The sequence below is a fragment of the Pistacia vera genome, unplaced genomic scaffold, assembly GCF_008641045.1.
Source record: "Pistacia vera cultivar Batoury unplaced genomic scaffold, PisVer_v2 Contig4, whole genome shotgun sequence".
NCBI lineage: Eukaryota > Viridiplantae > Streptophyta > Magnoliopsida > Sapindales > Anacardiaceae > Pistacia > Pistacia vera.
In genome coordinates this window covers 838,272-859,537 of record NW_022196223.1, presented here as the reverse complement: position 1 = coordinate 859,537, position 21,266 = coordinate 838,272, and the positions used below count along the sequence as shown (strand labels likewise).

The 21,266-nt window shown below is 35.9% G+C and overlaps 3 protein-coding genes across 3 annotated transcripts; all 3 read right to left on the bottom strand.

Annotated features, from left to right (window-relative positions):
- Window positions 1–303: 303 nt before the first annotated feature.
- LOC116141467 (WRKY transcription factor WRKY24-like) lies at window positions 304–3,188 on the bottom strand. The gene is made up of 5 exons (XM_031426973.1): window positions 2,761–3,188; window positions 2,053–2,232; window positions 1,354–1,970; window positions 1,112–1,273; window positions 304–739 (listed from the first exon to the last, which is right to left on the bottom strand). The coding sequence occupies exons 1-5, from the start codon at window positions 3,085–3,087 to the stop codon at window positions 304–306; spliced, it is 1,722 nt and encodes a 573-aa protein (XP_031282833.1). The 5' UTR covers window positions 3,088–3,188.
- A 3,858-nt stretch (window positions 3,189–7,046) lies between these two features.
- LOC116141496 (F-box/LRR-repeat protein 3-like) lies at window positions 7,047–11,829 on the bottom strand. Its single transcript, XM_031427004.1, has 8 exons — window positions 11,824–11,829; window positions 10,182–10,808; window positions 8,983–9,108; window positions 8,744–8,848; window positions 8,265–8,658; window positions 8,061–8,190; window positions 7,617–7,911; window positions 7,047–7,532 (listed from the first exon to the last, which is right to left on the bottom strand). The coding sequence occupies exons 1-8, from the start codon at window positions 11,827–11,829 to the stop codon at window positions 7,281–7,283; spliced, it is 1,935 nt and encodes a 644-aa protein (XP_031282864.1). The 3' UTR covers window positions 7,047–7,280.
- A 1,058-nt stretch (window positions 11,830–12,887) lies between these two features.
- Window positions 12,888–14,473, bottom strand: LOC116141495 (U2 small nuclear ribonucleoprotein B'' 2-like). The gene is made up of 3 exons (XM_031427003.1): window positions 14,215–14,473; window positions 13,678–13,769; window positions 12,888–13,291 (listed from the first exon to the last, which is right to left on the bottom strand). Exons 1-3 carry the CDS (start codon window positions 14,471–14,473, stop codon window positions 13,019–13,021), a joined length of 624 nt encoding a protein of 207 aa, XP_031282863.1. The 3' UTR covers window positions 12,888–13,018.
- Between the last annotated feature and the right edge of the window lie 6,793 nt (window positions 14,474–21,266).

Below are 21,266 nucleotides of genomic sequence, written 5' to 3'. Positions count from 1 at the left end.
TTTGTTTATATATTGGAATGTGAAGATAACAAAAAGACTTTAAACAACAATTTTCCTTTTCCAAGAAAATATTTTCACCAACATATTTCATACAAAAAGTGAATCGAGGCTTCTCTAGTTATGGCAAAGAGAGGCCACAAAGCAATCAAAAAATAAGTATCAGAGACTTCTATGCCCTACACTTTTGTGAATATACAAATCCAAATGAAGTAAAAATATACAACAACAAAGAAACTGAATATAAAAATTAATCAACAAATGAACCTGAACTTCTTGTTCTTTTTATTCTAATTAACCACTAACTCAATATAGCAATGACTCAAAGAACATGTCATCCCTTGGTTCATCCTTGGCTCTTGACATCAAATTGTCCGTGGCTTGTGCCTCATTCATGTAATTTCCGAAACCTGAAAATCCGAAGCCCCCGGGGGTTTGCAACATTTCCAGAGTGAAGGGTGCTTGGCCTTCTGAGGATGGTTGCCTCGAATTGCGAAGAGGATTGTTGATGGAGTTATTAGTGTGATGGTTCACAGTTGGAACCCTCATTGGCATGGCTGCATTGGTGTTATTGTTGTTGTTACTGTTGTCCGGCAACACCCGACTGCCGCTGCCACGAGCTGCCGGAACGTCGTGGTTGTGCTTCCCCTCATAGGTTGTGATCACTGCTCTGAGATCATGAGATGCTCTCTCAACATGCTTTCTCACAGGACACCCTGGATTTGTACACTTGTAGTAGCTCCTGAAAGTAAAATGATTTATTAGGCAACAAAACGAATCAGGACTGATGTGCTCTGAGCTCCACTATTTGAGGTGGATAAGAGATAAATCTAAAGAGTGTCCCGGGTGTTTCATTGAAATTCGAATAAAGAAAAGAGCTAAGTTCATAATTAAATTTGGTTTAAAAAGTGAATCCCAAAACTTGGGATGAAACAAGATGCAAAGTAGCTTTAAGTAACTGTTAAGAATAAAGCATTCCCTTTACAGGCAACTTTAAATATAATCCATTTTGTGAGATACATAAAGTAATGACATTTTATAAATAATGTCTTTCCTATGTATTGTATTCAAGCAATGAAAAAACATTATGTTATAAAATGGAAGTGAAATTTACCTTGGATTTGGATTCCCTTTAACAACTTTCTGTCCATATTTCCTCCATCTATATCCATCATCTAGAATATCAATGTCACTTGTTGTTTGAACCACAACTCTGGGCTCTCTCACTGTTCTACTTCCAGGAGCTGAAATGCCTTCATTTTCCACCTCAGTTTTCCTGAATATAAGTAAATGAAAATTAAGATTAATTATCATCTCAAACAAGTTCACCACATAATTAATTGTTTCTAAATTTACCATCTTTTGGCCTCAGGTTCATCATCTTCAAACTCATCTCCTCCAGATTTACTCTTCTGTGATCCCCGATCGAAATCGTCATCCCCGACCGATATTGAAGAATTCTCCGGGGTTGCGACAGAATCCATTTGTCCACTGCCGTGTGTGGCAAGTGATTGATCCGGGACTTCACCAGAAAGTTGAACTGCATTAGAACTAACCGATGAAGACGATGATCGCCTTGTCGATTGAGGCTTCAGATGATTGTGACTACCCTTGTAAACAATCTCAGTTATTTGTCCATCTAAAGATCTCTCAACCTTCTTCTTTGTTGGACAATTGGGGTAAGTACACTTGTAATAACTTCTTGGATTTTCACTTCCCTTCACTTGTTTTTGTCCATATTTTCTCCAATTATATCCATCATCAGATTTTCTACCCTCCCTAATGGACTGACCCGGCTGATGGTAGTTCCCATATTCTGATTGGAACCCATTATTGCTTTGGTTGCTGTTGGTTTGAAGAGTTGCAATCTCAGGGGAAAACCTCTGCATCGAAGACGCGTATTCGGATTTCACATCCTGCTTTGTTGATTCTTGGTAGCTCCATTGTTGTTGTTGCTGGGGCGGTGGTGGTGCCTGTGAAGAAAAGAACAAATTTAAGACCAACAAATTAAAAAAAAAGGGATAAGAGGAGAGAAAATTGAGTTAATTTACATACAGTTGTAACAGTGATGGTAGAAGATTGAAACATGGTTGAGTTGGGTTTTGTTTGTGTCTGGAAAGAGAAATCAGAGAAGTTTTGATCTTCTTTTTTGACATTTTGCTGATTGTTTCCAGAATTGGTCTTCCAATTGAAGGCTTGAGATGGAAATGTTCCTGTTGTTGGAGATGCCAAAATCTGTACACATAAACCAAAATATGCCAACAAAGTTAACAAATCATCACAAACTCCAATCAAACATACCCAACAAGAAAAAAAAATCAATAATTCACCAACAAAACAACACAGAAAACAGAATCTTATAATTAAACCATACATATTTATCAAGTCAACCAAGTCTTCCCCTAAGAAAGAGGCTCATTTCTTATAATTACATAAACTATTAAACTCAAAAAACCACACACAACTGAAACATATTCATATATAAAAATTGTTGGAAAAATAATTTGTAATCTTAGTCGAAAAAGAATTAGACTTTTAGGATAAAAGGAAATTTCTAGTTCTAGTTAATTTAGGAAAAATGATGTAATTAGAAAACTAAATCAGTAAGGTTTAAAAAAAAATGATGTAACACGGGTTTAGAACCCATAAATATCGAGTGATTCTCGAAGAATTAAAACACAAAAAAAATAATCAAAAGAAAATTAACAGAAGCTAGCTGTAAGGTTAGTAAAATCATCTTCTTCTGCAAAATTTTCAACTTACGTTAGATGTGTTTAACAAGACGGGGGAATCCAAGAGCTCAGCGGGGCTGAGGCCAGGAGGGATGGAGAAGTAAGAAGAGGGAGAGAAAATGGAAGGGGGGGAGATGGGCAGTGAAGGAGGTTGAATAGACTTGAATTTGGGGACACCGGAGCCATTTCTATCGGCTAAGCCACGAGTGTTACTGAGTTCATAATCGTTATCGTGATCGGTAGGATTTGGAAAGGCGAGAAGATCAGTAAAAGAAGTGGCGGACATGAAAGGATGTGTAGAGAAAGTAAAGTTGGAAGAATTGGCAATAGTATCTAAGCTACCAGAAGAAGACGCCATGAAAGGGGAGTCTTTATTACAGAGAGAGGAGGGGAGGGGGTTGAGTTTGTGCAGCGTTCAAATGAATATGAAGAAGACGAAAAGAAGTTGGTCACGTAATGAAGAAGATATAAATTTATTTGGTGAATTATTAAAATATCAAAAATTGGATTTAGGAGGGTTCTGGGAAGCTAAGTGAATGTTTGACCATTGAAAATTGGGGGGCTGTTTATGTGTTTAAAGAGTTGAGTTTGGGTCAAAGCTCGTGGGTTTGACTGGGTGGCGGCTGACCTCTCAATCTAAAACTTAGATATCTTTTTATTGGCACACGTAATACTTTCTATGAGATTATTATTAGGTGAAAAACAATTTCATCCCTATAGTTTGCTCAAAGTACCTTGTACTCCAGTAGAAGTTTTTAGAAAAGTTTTAGTCTCAGTAACGTTTTTGGTCCTTATCATTAACAAACCTCACTACCTCAGGGATGAAATTGTTACTTAAACCAAACCTAAGGGACCTACAGATCAGAAATCATACTAGTTTATAAGTTGTTTAGATAAACCACAGGGACGACATGGTTATTATCGTTTTGCTGCGCTGAGATTATGGACGGCTATTTTTTATTTTTTATAAAAACAGATGATTAGGTTAATTTTTTATTTCAGGAATTTGATTGAAATAATGTTAAAATTTTATATAATGTGTTTGATTTCTTGTTGATTGGTTATAAATTATTTATCCATCCTCATTATTATCATCTAAAAAATTTATGGTGATTGATGATAATATTATCTATGCTAGCACTATATTTTAATTTAATTTTTTTATGATACTTTAAGGGGTGTGTGTGTTTTTTTCTTAAAGTTATTTTATGTGTTCTGAAAATATTAAAAAAAAATAATTTGCTTAAAAAGAAAACGCGTTCAAAACGTTTACCAGAAAATAATATTTCGAAAATGTAAAAATGAAAACATTTTTTATATATGTAATCTAAAAATGATATTTTAAAAATTATAAATATATAATTTGAGAACAAGATTGATGAAGAAATATAGTCAAAATAAATGTTAATTTGATCTAAATAATGAGACAAAATATAATATAACGTAAATAGAATGAATAGAAAGTGATTAGATAAAGAAATAGATGTTAGATTTAGGCTTTGTGGAAATGATAAATGGTTGAGACGGAAAGTGGTAAAGACTAAAGAATCTAGAAGGTGGAGGAGACTATAACAAGTCATAACGTGTAATTAGGGGCTGTTTCTTATAGTCCACGCCATCCCACCCATTTCTTTTGGAAATTTAAAGTTTTGTTTTTAAGATGGGGACCCATGATTCTGATATTTACCCATTTATATAAATTAGTATTATTTTACTCAATAATCACTTTATATTAATATCAAACGTATAGTATATATATAAAATCAATTTTTTAATGTTTCTTTAGCACAACATTTATACATCATGTTTATCACTTAAAATTTCATAAATTTTGAACTCATTATAGAGTTAAATACATTAATCTCCTGAGATTTTAGGCGTTAAAATAAACAATATAAAGATAATTTGATTATACATATTTATTAATTATAATTTGTAAATTTTAACACTTCATTAATGATCTATAATGATAAGAATATTTTCTTTTATTTCAAACATTTTAGATTTTTATTATTACATCATATCTAGTAGGATTAATGTCATTACATTACAAAAATTGCCCTCCCTAAAAAAAATTGGAAAAGGCTATCAAAATCTAAGATAAATGTTGTTGATTTGTTGTATTGGTTTGGTTTATAGTGGCTACATGCCAAATATTTCGTAAATGATAAGTAGAAATAGAAGGTTCCAAAAAGGCTATATAGCTGTAACGCCACCTGTCTTCCTAATTAAATAGATCTTTTTACTTCTTACGCGGATAATGTTTATTTTTATTACTCGCGTGCGATCTTAACATAAAAATGAAACGCTGTTATACGATTTTTAAAAATTATACCTTTACATAAAAGAATCTCTTATGGGTGCGTCTAGATCGAGCCATGTAAGATAAAAGGATAATCTTTATTTATTTTACAAAATTCTAATATTTGATTTATAAGTGATAGTATATTATAGGTATCTTTTACTACAAATAATATTTACTATGGGCAATATAAGGATAATCCAATATACCTACCCGTGCAATTAAAAGATTATCAGGGAATATGATTTTTATACCTGTTTTATCTTTTGTTAAATATCATTTCGGACACAATTGTCTTCAAATGTCTACTAAATAATAATTATCCAACCCCCTTATATTTAAGAAATTAGTTAAAATACCCCAACCACAAAAAAGTTTAAAAATTAACAAAATATCCCCATGCATCCACGATCATCCCCGGCTGTTACTCGCCACTATTGACCGTTGACATTAGTTATCGTAATGGTGTACAACCAGCGGGATTTGGCCACTTGTGCATCGGTAAGGCCTTATCCATGGCTGAAAACGGCTAAATCTAATCGTTTCACGACCACATCTTTGGTCGTGAAATAGCCATGAATTAATTGACACACGATCGGTCATATACGGCCAGTCGTGTGCCATTCCGTCTACTGTTGGCAACGGCCAATAGTGGTGGTTGGCAGGGGCGGATCTAGCCCATTTTTGGCCCACCCTCAAATTTTTTTTAAAATATTAATATATATATAATTTTTGGATTTTGGTCCACACTAACAAAAATATTAATATGTAATTATTTTTTATTTTGGCCCACCCTAAAAAAATTTTCTGGATCCACCACTGGTGGTTGGTTACTGGCAATGACTTAAGATAGATGAGAGTGATTTTGCTATAAATTAAAGTTTTCTATAGTTGGGATGTTTTAGCAAAATAAATTTCCATGATGGAATTACAAAAAGTAAGTTTCATTATACAAATTTGACGTTTATAACTCTTTATGAGTTGCAGGAGTTTGTGTATTAATTGAAGATACAGTAAGAAAAGTGGTTAATAGAAAGAATCCTAAGCCAGAAATGAAGTTGGGTTTGGTCAAAGTAAAGAGACAATTGGAGTTGAATGGTTGAAGCCAATGATTGATGGGTTTGTATAAGATGAAACATATGCAATATCAGAAAAGGTCTTACTCGTCCTTACATATTCTTTCTTTAGTTGCTTCACATTTATATTTTTATTTTAGAGTTAAAAGTAATGTAACAACAAAATCCCTTTAAAATTTCTAAAATAACAAAATTTTCTTAATACTTAGTTAACTATTAGTAACCCATTAGAATTTATACTATTATGAATTAATAAATTTTTATCAAATTCTCTTCGTACTGTTTTATTTTAACATTCAAAACTTAACGATAGAATTTCTATTATTATAGAAACCTTAAAGAGATTTTTGTTACCCCAGAAACCTTTTATTATTTGGGTATTATGTTATTAACTCTTTATTTTATAATAAAACATCACAAATTTCAACTTCACACTTGCTGAATACGGCTTTCAAATTCAAGCAGCCCCGCTGAGATTGTACCAACTTGGTCACAAAAAGCAACAAACAAAAAGGTGTCTCCCATTTATTTAACTAATCTAAGCAGCCTCAACCAGTTTAGTTAAATAATCCAACCACCCACTTTTCCAAGACAATTTAAGCTTTTCAACAGATGAAGAATACACTCAATTGAAAATTTGAAGGTCTGAAGCAAGAAGAAAATAGTCCAACATTTTTCAAGCTTTATTTTTTATTTTTAATCTCTTGCTGAGTCTGTCAAAATTTGTTCCGTACATCACAACACTTAAAACATATTCTTCGACCTCTTAAAAAACACGAGAAAAGAAGAAACATCAAAACTCATACTAATCATTTTCAACCATTTGATTTCATTAGCACAGAATAATATTTCTTGTGCAATCATTTAAATCGGAATTATATGTTTTCGACTCTGCTAAGCATCAGGTAATAAAAGGATTACCGATTATCTATAGTCCATTCTGGGGCCAACAGTGCGAGGATTCCTTCAGTCTTAAGAGCAAACAAGGACTTCATACATGGAGTTTAAATATGATGATTAGATAATTAAGAAGCTTATCAGTAAGTGAAGATAGAAAAAAATCCGCAGATGCCAGAACAGCTAAGAATTATGATCTCTTAACAAGTGAAAGTTCTAATATAAACGATTACCAAGATATTCTTGAGCTGTGCTGAGAAGGCAATAAGGAAGCACCTAGAATGCTTTGTCTCTCCACTGAAACACACAACCATGGGCTTCCATGTAACCCAGGAATGATCTAGGAAGTAACGGTTTAAAGGATGCATGGAGCTTCACTTTATTCAACCCTCGACACGACAGCAGAGCAGCAGTCAGACCATTTGGTGTCAAGCCCATCAAATGCAATATAGTCATGTTCTGCAGGCGGTTGATGTTAGCCAGTGTTACGAGCCCAGTATCCGTTACTGAACAATACGACAAGTTTATCTGCAATAAAAGAAATGAATCACTATGGTCAGTTCTTTTGTCCGTTTTAATTATTGAATACATAAGATAAAGGGAATCGCAAACCTGTTTTAAGTTTTGGGAATATAGAGCAAGTGGAAGCATTGCATTATCATTAATGTTCAAGCACTTCTTGATGTCAAGCACTGTAAGTTGCCTGCATCCCATGGCAATGGATAATAGACCCACTGATGAGACATGAGTGCATCCCCGAATTTCAAGAACTCTTAAACTTGAACATTTAGACAATGACGTTAAAGAGGCATCTGTAATTCTGTCATTATAAGCTATATTGACCTCCTCAAGTGAAGAACAACCATGGGAAATGGCTGCTACACCCACATCGGTTATTCCTGTGGACCTATATAAAATAACAGCTATGAGATCATTTCCGAAAAGAAATACTATGCGGCATATGCAGTTATGGAGGAAATGCAGAAGAAAAGTGCCAAAACATTGCAATATGTAATATTAGCTAACTGTGCAGGAAAGAGTATAAAGGATACTAACCTGTACAAATCGAGCTCCTTGAGCATTGAACAACCTTTACCCACATGTGTGAGTCCATTATCAGTTATATTCGAGCAAATTCCTAGTTTTAAGTTCAAAAGTTTAGGACATCTTGAGATGGACTTCAAACCTGCAGAAATATTGTCAAAATTATTCACAGAATATCTAATTACAGCAGAGGAAAGGTAAAGACGAAGGTAAAACCTTCATCATCGACTTCATTATCTGTGACATCCAATTCCTCCAAATATCGGCAATGCTGTCCAATCAAAACAAAGGCTTCCTTTGAAACCGAGCTACAACACTCCATCCTCAGAGAAGTGAGTGAGGTGCAAGAATTTGTAATGCTATCAATAGAGACATATGTTATCTTACAGCAGCAGGTTATGTCTAACTTCTTCAATTCTTTATGTGATTGCACAACAAAAGAGAGCTGCTCATCAGTTAATCCTGAGCATGCTCTTAAACTCAATTCTGTGAGTGAAGCACACCAATTTCCGATGGCTGTTATCCCGGAACAAGTGACAGAACAACCATCAAACTTAACCGACTGCAATGCCGGGAAATTTTGCAGACATTTTGACAGATCAGCAGTGAACTGTATTATCATTAAAGATGCAAAAAATGAGATACAAATCACCTTGTAGTTAATAGGGAAGTGACTATAGAAGTCTCATACTTACTGCAAAGCTGTACGCTAAAGTAAGCTGCTGTAGGGAAACAGCACCGTTTGTCAGACAAGAAAAACCAACATGACTTATGTTTTGACAGTTAGACATATTCAGAACCTGTAAATTTTGAGAATTGAAAATTTTTTAGAACAAAAAGTGTCAATAGAATTTTAACTTGAAACAAGACCTAACTAATGATTCAATTTTTTGCTGTATGGACCATAATCAACAAAAATGAAAAGAAAGTATACCTTTAGGGGCTTGCAACTCTGTTCAAGTGTAGCAAGACCATCATCATCAATACCGTAGCATCCCTCAAGAATCAAATCTTCAAGATATTGTAGTTGCATGACTGACCGGAGACATTGCTCTGTGATCTACAATACAAAAGAAACTAAACTTTCAAGTTTCCATTTGATCAGGTGCCTACTAACAGGAAAGAGTAAAAAGAAGGTTAAATAATTAGTTGCTCAGCACACACTAAAATAACTTCAAAACATTGTTTTGTGAAGATAACAAATTAATCCAACACATTTATTATCAACTCCTCAATAGTCTTTAATCCCTATAACAACTATAAGAAATTCTCTTTCTAGCTTATCCTATAGTTGGACTTTATTCTTCGCTTCCGTATTGAAATGTGGTTGGCATTTGTTCCAATATGTAGATATCTTTCATAATCAAGGAACTTTTTGAATAACGATTTGTCAAGTCTATATCATTTCTTTTCCACACTAAATCATATTATATGATCATGACCTGACAACCAAAAATTGATGACTAAATTCAGAAAGAAAAAGATAAAAATCCTCTAATCGAAATAGCATAATGTCAAATGACATTAATGCTTGAAACTTCTAAAGAAATTACCCAGCAAAATCTACATTTCCAGGACTGCAATGATAACAAAGAAATTAATGCCATAATCAGCCCATATTGGATAAAAAGAATTAGATTAAGAAGTAAAATCTGTAAACAACAACAAGAAGTCCACATTACATATTAAAACAGTACAGAGCAAATTAAGTGAACCCGAAATCCAAAACTTGAATTCTACTTTTGACATTCCTGAATCTCAATCCCTGTTGAAACTTGACTTGCTCACTCAGTTTAGTTAGTCTAAAAGAAAATGAATCGTCGTGATAACAGATTGCAGAATATATCAATCAAATCGGCATAATTCATGAACATAAATGTCCTCACGGAAAAACGAGTTCAATTAATGCAAATAGAGTGATTAAGCAATCAATGAAACACCAAACACTTCAGCAAAATATTTCCTAATCAGCTCATTAGCTAGACATTACTGTGAATCAAAAAGCAATTAACACTAGACCAAAGGAATCAAAACAAGTACACTTTTCTCCTTTCTTTTCTCCCAACTTTCTCAGGCACCAAACAGAAAAAACAAAAACCAAAAACAAAATACATAAAAGACTAATTTAGTTACCGGCAAGTAAGAGAGATCCAAAGTCCTAATCTCTTTACACTTCAAAGCAACCAACCCCACCCCCAAATCACCAATACGCAAGCACCATTTCAAACAAAGTAACCTCAGCTTTCTACAACCAATGGCTATGCGTGCAATCCCCATATCTGTTATCAATTTACACCTCGCTAACCACAAGCTCTCCAAATTCTTAGCCTCCGCAATCGCTACAGCCGCTACATCTCCCATCTCTGACATATTTGACAAGTCTATCTCAACCAAATTCACACAATTTACACACAAACTAGACAACCCCACTTCACTAAACAACCTTGACCTCGAAAGGTTCACGCCCCACAAACTGGACTTCCATGTGGATGAGGATGAAACAATATTCAATGCATTATCATCAACTTGTGCACAGAGCGAGAGATCGAGTTGTGCAATGAAAGGGTAACGAAATGAGGTTCTTTCCAAGAGTTGTGTGCAGAAAGGCTTGAGGGTTCTCCGGTGACGAGACTCAATCAAGTAAAACGTTTTGCAAGTGAGAGAGAATGACTTTTTAGCAAAAGGGTGACTGTTAAGATGGTCAAGAATGGTGAAAATGATCTCTTCAGTGAGATCATTTCGGTTGGTTTTTTCATGGAGCTTAAGGAATCGGAATCATGAAATGAGTTTGAGTTATTAAATGAAGAATATGGAAAACTTTGTTTTGAGTAATGAGATTTGAAGATTCTGATAAATTGATGTAGCCGTTAACAGAAAACAGTGGGTGAGTTGGGGGAGTTCGTTGCGTTGAAATATGAGTAAAGGAGAAGAAGAAGGCTTATGTCAAATTAATCATGGTCCAGTCTGGTTCAGTCTCAGTTGCATCCTTCTCTTTTGTGTGACATGCAGTTAATCATGGTTCAAGAATTGCGTAGCAAGTTGGAGCAACTGGAGACGCTGTTATCCAGGTTGAGGTCCCTCAAAAATCCTAATGACCTTTGTAAAAAGGTAATTCCATGGAGGTAAGAGTTTAAGATTTTCGGGGAAGTCAGTAGCGATGAAGAGAACGAGGATAAGCTACAGAACTTCAATCAGGATGCAAACGTACTAGATTGACTAGAGGACGTCAAAAAGTTGCGTGAAACTGGTTTTTGTTTTACTTTTAAAAACGTAAGGAATAGACGGGCGTCCCATCCAANTTTTTCTTTTTTTTGGGTTACTTTTAGGATCGCTTGTAATTACGAGGATGTTTAATCCTATCCAACGAAATAAATGAGTTTAATACTAAGCGGAATAAACCCTAAAATAAAGCACTTTGAAAATTGGAGCCCAAATATCATAAATAGTAAGCCAAACATACCGTCTAAAAATAATGTTCTAAGAACATGAAGTGATATGGTTCATTGTTCCTGCAAAATTCAGAAGTTGACTGCAAAATGTATATAATTACTGAATTAGAGGTAAACTTCCACCAAACTTACAAAAAGGACAATAGATAAAGAGTAATGCTATCGACACTGAAATTTTATACCAAACTTTTGTATCGAAGGATATGACAACCAGTCAGATGTGATTACGTTAGAGTTTTTATGAATGAATGGTCGTCCAGCATTTATGAACGTCTATCGATATTTAATAGACTTTCGTTTATATTATATGGACGATGTTTATTTACCGTCATGGATGAGTGTATATTTACTATAGACGGACCTGTCTAAAAAATTTTAAAAACTTTTACTTTTTTTAAAATAAAAGTAGTGGAGGGCATCCCTCTTAGATGGATGCCCGTCCATTAGAGAGGGAAATGTTGACCAGCCAACTTGAAATGTTGATGTGGCTTGTGGGATATGAAGCTTATCCATTAGTTGTGAAGAAGGGTCTGATGTTACCATTGATGTTGTCAGATTTGTGAAGAAGAAGAAGATTACTTCTCTCCTTCCCGTGTCTTCTCATTTCAAGAAACAAAGCCAGCTCCTCGTCTCTTTCTTTCATCACCATCTCAGTTGTTTCCTTCTATTTTCTTCTTCTAAACTTCAATTTCTATTTACTTTCATCACCTCTGTTTGTGGATCTGGTTCTCCGATGGTGGTGGTGGTTGTAGCGGTGATTATTGCATCAGAAATAATATTCTACCATGGAAAGAAAAGTGAAGAACTAGGTGCCATGAAAATAAAGTAATGAAAATAAAGTAAAGAAACAGGTGCTATTAAATAGGGAAATAGGCGGAAGTCCATCTAAGAGGATGCCCATCTATTATATATATATTTTTTTAATTTAAACAATGGACGAGCATCCATCTAATAAGAATGTCAATCCATTCAGTAGGGATGTCCGTCCATAATATATGGACAGTTGTCCATGATTTTTGTTTTCAAATTTTTTTTAGATTAAATTATGGATGGACGTCCATTATAGGTGAACAACCGTCCATATAATATGAACGAGAGTCCATTTAAAATGAACGGTCTTTTAATAACAATAGACAGCCGTCCATCTTTTATTTGCAAAATATTTGTTAACGTAATACATGACTCGTCTGATTCAATAGATACGTCGTTCGGTGTCAAAATTCGATGCAAAATGTCGATGTCCGTGGCATTTTTCTAGATATAAATACCCCCAAAGCCATTTAAATCATCAAATTGACTGGAATGATATAACACAACCATAGAATTGCATTTGTAGAATGAACAATATTCTAATATTTGTCAATGCAGCAGCTGGTTTGTTACCTCCATGTAAAATCAAAAATCAAATGTATTGGAAAACCAACATCTACATAACTACAATGTTTAAAAACTCTAAAACAATTACATATCCTTGCTGAAACTAGGGAAGAAATAAAAGCAACAGTACAGAAAATAAACTCATCATTTCTTGGCAAAAGTGATAGCCATGGGATTCTGGGGGGTGATTTTGAAACCCTGAAGGGCCTGCATGGCCATGGAAGACTGAACATCATCTTCAAACTCTACAAAAGCGATACCTGGCTTCGCTTCAATCATTCGGACTTCTCTGAATCCTGGGTATTGCTGGAAGAGCATTTCAAGCATAGAGCCAGTGGTTTCGTGGGGCAAATTCTGTATGAAGAGTATATTGTTTGGTGCAACAGCTTCTTGTGAACCTGCATTTCTGAAGGACGCCTGCAAGTACACAAAATCTATCATAAGCAAACTGTTTAAGGAGCAAACTCAAGCATGCACACCTTCTCCTTTCAAAATCTGGATATTACAGTCACGGTTGATGTATTACTAGGTAGAAGTTGCAGGTGAAATCTATGGTCTATCATTCCTGTGCATGTCATCTAGAGCTTATTGGTACACTCAATGATGATCTTACAACTATCTTCTATAAACTCATTCCAGGCTCAGGCAAATGATACTCATGTGAGGTGATGTTTTAATCTTCAATAGAATTTTGAAAGTTACAGTATTCCACCACCCATCTCAGATCACAAGCACACAGAAGCATACACAGACGTACACCGGATATGAACAGTAGCATGAAAGTATAAAAATAATAGACTTACAGCTGGGCCACCATTACTTTCAACACCTGCACCATTAGCCATACCAGATTGCTGTGCTTCTTCAGTGCGTCTCTTTCGTTCAGCTGCAGATGCAAGTTAAATCAAGAAAGTTGCAAATAATACAAGCTGTCAAAACTGAAGATAAAAAATTACCAGATGTTTATCATTTTACTACAAGCTAGCGAGAGAACAAAGATATGTTTTGCCAGAATAAAGATATCAGTACAACACTTCTTTTTTTGAGGTACTTTTCAAAAATATAATTGTATTTTGTAAAATATGCAGCTCAAACACATTTTTGGAGCAAGCAGAGGTCCATGAATCATGATAAAAAATTTCTGCATGAAAAGGAATAATTGAATTGCCTTATAAGATAATGATGTCCTAACAAAAGAAAATCCAGTGAAGCCTCTTTCAATGCATATTGCCATATAATCAATTAGGCACTATGGCCGACCAAGCATTGTAACTTAACTAAATATCAGAAATCTGATAAGCCAGCAGTGCATAAAGTCTACACCCTTAANAAAGACAAACCTGCAGTATCATTAGAATCAAAGTCAAGAAAACCAAAGGAAGAGTTTTTGTGATGAAAAACCTTGGCTCCTTGAATCGCCACATTTGAGAAAACGGATAACAAGTACTTGTCATCCATCCATGGCTCCAAATCCCCAATCCATAAAGATTTTCTCGAATTCCCAGAAGGCTGGGAGCTGGTTGAGACAGTGTTTAATGTTTTGGCTTGGGTTGGGGGCAGCACGGTGTTATTTGGGTGTGAGGGGTTTGGTTTGGACATTTTGTCGAATAATTGGTGGCAGGAAAAAAAGGTGTGATTTTGGTGAGTTTAAGAGTTTGTAAGAGCGGGGATTTGTGAATTAGTGGTTGGGGTGAAGAGGTTTTGGTGTTTGAAAGTGGAATGTGGTCGGGAGGGCTAAAATGGAAGGGCTAGGTGTTGGGCGCGCTGGGGTGCTGGACGCGCGCGCTGCGCGCTTGGCATTGGTCGCGTGCGCTGCGCATTGGGCCGCTGGCCGTGCGCGCGCGTGACTACAAGGCTTGCTGTAGACTTTTGTCGAACACCTTGCGTGCATGATCAAAACTCGATCAGAATGCAACCAAATTTTCCACGAATCTACAAAATCAAAACCCAACAAGAAACCAAGAAGAAAAAACTGCAGAAAATCACAAAAAAATCACACCAAAACAGCTCCACGGAATGGCATAAAAACCCAACACAAACCACACATTCCCGCAAAAAAACAGTGGATTTTTCCAGCAACCAGAGGTCAACAAGGTGCAAAAAGATGTGGGGATTGTCGATCTTGCCCGGATGAGTCAGTATTGGCACTCCATTGCAATTCCCGATTGAAAAAACCCACTGCGAAGAAAATCCAGATGTGCAGTTTTCGTCAAATTTTACGGACAAATCCTGACAACCAGGACCTCCAAACTGGGCAGTGACGGAACACTAGAAAGTGGGTTGAACAAGCTTTCCAAAGATGGTTAGATCATCGGATTCCGATGCTGGACACGCCAGGAATAAGTCGGCAAAGTACCGGCAGCGGCCACGAGTTAAGAGAAAAAACACTTGAAAAAAATTCCAATTTTTTTCCCCTCCCTAAACCCCTCTAAACCCTAAACCCTCCCATTTCCGACCATCATTTAAAGGATCAGCATATGAGGCTTTAGTGGCCTTGAAACAAGAGGGGACAGTTACTGAATATAGGTAACAGTTCAAATCCAATGCAGCACCATTGAAGGACCTGGGTGATGATTTGCTCAAGGGAATTTTCGCGAATGGCTTAAAAGAAGATATAAAAGCTGAGCTTCGTTTGTCTCAGCCAACTACTTTATTTGGGCTGATGGATCAAGCCCACAGGATTGAGGAGAGGAATTGGGTATTGGATAAACAANCTGAGCTTCGTTTGTCTCAGCCAACTACTTTATTTGGGCTGATGGATCAAGCCCACAGGATTGAGGAGAGGAATTGGGTATTGGATAAACAAAGGCCCAAGCCATTTAGAAATCTAACGGGTTGTGGGGAGCCATATTCACAGGTCAGCCCAAACCCGGAACCCACACGCACTAATTGGTCGAATTTCAGCGCAAGACCACCAGATCCTTCTTCGTTTACGTCAAACTTCAACAAAGCCCCCGAACGAAGAGAGAAGACGATGGAGTCTGCGGGGTCCGTCAACCGAACTGACAACTTCTGGCGGCTTTCTGATGCTGAACTGTAGTATAAGCGAGAGCGTGGGCTCTGTTACTGCTGCGACGAGAAGCATGGGCCAAACCACCGGTGTAAAAACAAGACTCTGCAAGTGTTGTTACTCCTGGATAACGACGACACAAACCCACTGGAAATTGGAACAAAAACTGACGAAGAATCCAACGGTGAAGGTAAATCTCTAGCCCTTTCGATGAACTCCATTATGGGTATTTCTTCGGGAAAAACCTTGAAATTACAAGGGGAGATTGGGAATGAAAGGGTGGTGGTTTTGGTAGACAGTAAGGCCTCCCACAACTTTGTGTCCCATGAGGTCGTACAAAAGCTAGGGCTGAAGGTGGATGAAGGAAAGCCTTTTAGAGTAATGGTTGGGGATGGATGTACCATCCGGGGAAAAGGGATTTGTAAGGTAGTGAGGTTGAAACTTCAGGGAATTGAGATACAACAGGAGTTTTTCCGTTTTGAATTAGGAGGTGCAGACGTGGTTTTAGGGGTTACATGGCTGAGTAGCTTGGGGGATATGAGTGCCAATTGGCAGAGATTGACTATGGAATTTGACTGGGAAGGGAAGAGGGTGAAACTGCGAAGGGATCCCCTACTGGTAAAGACGGAGGTATCACTGAAGACTATGGTTAAGACTTTACAGGCTGCGGGAAATGGGTATGTGGTGGAATTTGGATCCATAGGGTTGAAAGAAGAGCCAATACATGAGGAAACTGACCCTGGAATATTTGAGTTAATAGACAGGTACCCACAACTGTTTGACCAGAATCCTAAATTACCACCACGTAGGACCCATGTCCATGCCATAAAACTTCAACCAGGTTCCAAACCACCCAATATCCGACCCTACAAATACCCGTATTTTCAGAAGAATGAAATCGAGAGGCTGGTTGGGGAAATGTTGTCTGTAGGGATTATCCAGCCTAGCGTTAGCCCATACGCCAGCCCTGTTCTATTGGTCAAAAAGAAGGATGGAAGTTGGCGATTCTGTGTGGATTACAGGGCATTAAACGATATTACCTTACCCGATAAATTCCCAATACCAACCATTGAAGAATTACTTGATTAATTAGCTGGGGCAGCAATTTTCACTAAACTGGACCTTAAGTCAGGGTATCATCAAATTAGGGTGCGAGAGGTTGATGTTCCCAAAACAACCTTTCGCACACATGAGGGGTATTACGAGTTCCTTGTGATGCCTTTTGGTCTCACTAATGCGCCCTCAACATTTCAAGCTTTAATGAACTCAGTATTTAGGCCAGTTCTCTGTAAATTTATCCTAGTCTTCTTTGATGATATCCTTGTGTATAGCCCCTGCCTAACCACACACATTCAGCACTTACAACTAACCTTTCAAATTTTGCAGGAACACAAACTGGTGGTTAACAAGAAAAAGTGCTCCTTTGGCCAATCTAAGCTGGAATATTTGGGTCACCTAGTCTCGGAACACGGAGTTGAGGCAGATCCGAAGAAGACTGAAGCTATGGTATCCTGGCCGTGACCTGTAAATGTGAAGGGATTGAGAGGTTTCCTTGGACTGACAGGTTATTATCGGAGATTCGTAAAAGGTTATGGTTCAATTGCACAGCCCTTACTCAGTTATTAAAGAAGGACTCTTTCACTTNGGATGATTTTGCTACAAATTAAAATTTTATATGTCTGGAGTGTTTTAGCAAAATTTCATATGTAGAGAGTTAAAAAAATTATTCAAAAAATAATAATAAATACTATTATATTAATATTTAAGAAGGAAGGCAATTTAGTAATCTATATAACATACTCACCCATTTATCCTTCCAACCAAATATATTATTCACCAATTTATTCGAACCAACCAAACACATTTTCTAAACATTCCCAATAATCTTCAAAGTAATTTTTCTTTCTGTTAATATAATATACCCTTGTAATAAAACATTATATAATTTAAACGCCCCCTTAAGGTGTGTTTTAGTTCAAAGAATGTTGTATTACTGGGAATATTATATTAATGGAAAGATAGATTACCTTAAAGATTACGAGGAATGTTTAAGGAAATATGTTTGATTAGTTGAAATAAATTTGTGAGTATATTATATTAATATATCTATTTGAGAAGAATAAATTAATAGGTATATTATATTAATTACTAAATTGCCCTCTTTTTTAAATATTAATATAATATTATTATAAATTTTTTAACCCCTTATATTTCAAATTTAGCTAAAACACCCCAACAACAAAAAAAAGTTTAAAACTTAACAAAAACACTCCCACCCACCCCAAGCCACTGCCGACAGCCTGCCACCACCGCTGGCAGCGACAACAGTGGAGATATGGCCATGAAAGGCTAGATCTTTGGTCTTGAACTAACCATCGTTTCATGGCCACATCTTTGGCCATGAAACGGCCACAGATCTGGCCATGAAAGGTCATATCTGTATGTTTTCGAAAACAGCCTTAGTAGCACACGACCGACCAAATCTGGTCAGTCATGCGCCATTCCGTCGCCGCAGATGATGATGGCCAGATCCAACCACCACCCTTGGGTAATTTTTTTTTAATTCCAAGGGTATTTATGTCCTAAAAAGTTTGTATATAAGGATAAAATAGTCCATTGGTATTTTTGTAAATTGTTTTTAAAACAAGAACATTATTATCCTAAAATTTTATTAATAAAGGGTAAAACTATAACAAAAATAAGATTACCAAATAGTTTTAAAATACTTAAGAAAATTGAGGTAATCAGATTACCTCTTATATTACTAACAATAATTACTATTGATATTAAAAGATTGTCAGAATCTTATATTATTTGACAACTAAACGTGGTAATCAAGTAATATAAAATAATATTACCTCAGTAATCTTATATTACCTCTAACCAAACACGCTCTTAAGGTTTCATTCAAATAACAACTTTTTCATTTTTTTCTTAAATATACCCTCAAAGTTTTAAAACTATATCATTGATACCCTTTTGCCCTAAACTCCATTATTTTGTTATTTGCAGTAAATGGGTGAAATAGAAACATTGGTCTTATAAGAAAGTATTGCGATAAAATTGTGACCTTACTTTTAAGAAAGTATTTTGTAAACCTACAAAAATTTAACAAAGGGCAAAGAGAGATCTAAAATAAAGTTTTTCAACTTTGAGAGTTCATTTGATAAGACAAAGGGACATCCATGATACAGTTTTGAAACTTTTAAGTCTATTTGCCAAAAAGTGAAAAAATCACCATCCGAATGATAAATTTAGAAACCTTAAGTCTACGATATTCTGCCATTTTTAATTTTGTTTTATATAAAAACTAAAATGTAATTTATTTCATTTAATTAAGGTCTAGCTCATACAAGTTCAAGGGTTTGAATAAGGCCATACTTGACACATTTCTTGAATAATCTGAAAACTTTGTGAAAAAAGCCCATTTACCAACTGTCCTCTTTGCACTTAAACCTTGAATGAGGGAATTAAAGGAAACTCATTTTCCAGTGGGTTTTCTTTTCTCATCATGAAGAGCTTTGTTCTAACATATACACACTAGACTCATTTCAAATATACTTCATCCTGCAATATCATTAGTAAGACTAAGGAGAACACAAGTATTCTTCAAACTTCAACAAGAATATTATGTAAAATCATAAGTATGGATGGGATTAAATTTAGAATGAGAGGGAAATCTTAGAACCGAGAGGATGATAGAATGGAACTTGGAAGACTGATTCATTATTCAGCTAGAGGCTAGAGCTATAAATAGTGAAGAAAGTTCCAATGAAAATCTAATACAGCTAAAGGCTCCACTGGCTTAAAATTTACATTTTTAACCTCCTTTCACATTTCAAAATTTGTCATAAACAGAAACCATTTCATCATCAGTAGTGAATATGTAGAGAAGCAAGGGTTCTTACCAACTCGGTTTGTTTTTGCCTTTGCTTCTAATTGCAATAAGCACATTAGCCTTTGTTCCACACTAGCAAGTGTCCTTCTGCTGCATGTACACTGGTTTTTACACAAACTGAGTTCAGCATCTCACTAAACACTGTCTTCTTCAAAAAAGTCTTTATTTGTATCGTGGCTTTGAAAAAATCCAAGACAGCAGAAGTCATTCAAAAAAGGTACCAAACATAAAGTTTTCACCTTCTCAGCGTGTTATGTGCAAAAAGGATGAAGATTACTTCTTCCCCCATCACATAAAAAGCTACCCAAAGCTAAATTATAATTCATTAAAAAATTTATATAAATGGACTAAACGGGTTGGATAAATTAATTTTAAGTCATGTCATGTCACCCCTCAGATAAATGAGTAGTGTTAAAGTTTTAAAAAACTCGACATAGTTAATCAAACCGTTGACAAAAACCCATTTCTACCCCATTATTGACACAACTGACAACATGTAGACTCAGTTACGCTGTTTTGCCATCTGTTTATCATTTTGTTCAGGTAAAAAAAATTTCAACAAATCTTTTTACCTTGAGTGGCCACTCATATACTCCATGCCATGGGTTGTATTCCAAGTGATTGATTATCTGCAATGTACTGAAATGACTTGGTCATACACAACTGGGAAGAGGCAAGCTAAGTGCAAAATAAGTTCTTGTAGAGGAACTTACAGAAATATTCTTGACGCTTACAGTAAAATGGATTTCTCCTGTAAGGCCATTTAAAGAGGTGAATGCATCCATACCAAGCGAGAAAACCTTATTGATTGCCCGCAGTAAGTGACACTGTACAATGAGTAGTGGCGAGGGTAATTTGCATATAATTGGATGCAACTCTTAAACAGTTAGTACCTCTGTGTCTGTATAAATATTTTATGATTGCTAAGCATGTTCTATGACAACCAAAACGTAGGGAACATCATTCCTTTCTTTTGATTAAATCTAAAAAAATAAATTGACATCAACCATTCACGTTATTTCTCTTCCAGCCTAATCTTCGCATTCCAGACTAAACCAAACCTTTCGTGCAGATCAGTAAGAAATCTGATAAACCAGCAGTGCATAAAGTCTACACCCTTAAGGGGCGCAAAAGACATTAGGAAGGTTGTTAAAGGAGTAGGGTCCACAAAGCACAGGTGTCATGGGTAGGAGTCTGTTTTGAGAATACAAATTGTGTGAGTAAGGGTAATTGTGGAAAGGGGATTAGTATATATTCAGGGAGAGTAGTAGTAGCAAGACAGCTTGATTTTGGTTGATAAAACAGTGGAGGTTCCTGGCTCCTCGAAACGCCAGGGTTTATGTCCAGTTCATTCCATCTTTTATCTGTTCCATTTTTATTCAAACTATTTGATTAATACAAATATTGNTCAGAACTTTTCCAACTTGTATATTCAAATTCTTCATTCTTTCCCGTAATTGCTTGTTTACTCATTGGTAGTTTAC

Bases quoted from the DNA above. Each gene is read 5' to 3' on its own strand.
- LOC116141496 (XM_031427004.1), bottom strand. The intron at 8,659-8,743 runs GTAAGTATGAGA...ATGATAATACAG, and splicing joins CTTTAGCGTACAGCTTTGCA to TTCACTGCTGATCTGTCAAA. The intron at 7,533-7,616 runs GTTTGCGATTCC...CTTTTATTGCAG, and splicing joins ATTCCCAAAACTTAAAACAG to ATAAACTTGTCGTATTGTTC.
- LOC116141467 (XM_031426973.1), bottom strand. From the start codon at position 3,087: ATGGCGTCTTCTTCTGGTAGCTTAGATACTATTGCCAATTCTTCCAAC. The intron at 2,233-2,760 runs GTAAGTTGAAAA...TTATGTGTACAG, and splicing joins TCTTGTTAAACACATCTAAC to ATTTTGGCATCTCCAACAAC. The intron at 1,971-2,052 runs GTATGTAAATTA...TTTTCTTCACAG, and splicing joins CTACCATCACTGTTACAACT to GCACCACCACCGCCCCAGCA.
- LOC116141495 (XM_031427003.1), bottom strand. From the start codon at position 14,473: ATGTCCAAACCAAACCCCTCACACCCAAATAACACCGTGCTGCCCCCA. The intron at 13,292-13,677 runs GTAAGTCTATTA...GTGTACTTGCAG, and splicing joins AAAGTAATGGTGGCCCAGCT to GCGTCCTTCAGAAATGCAGG.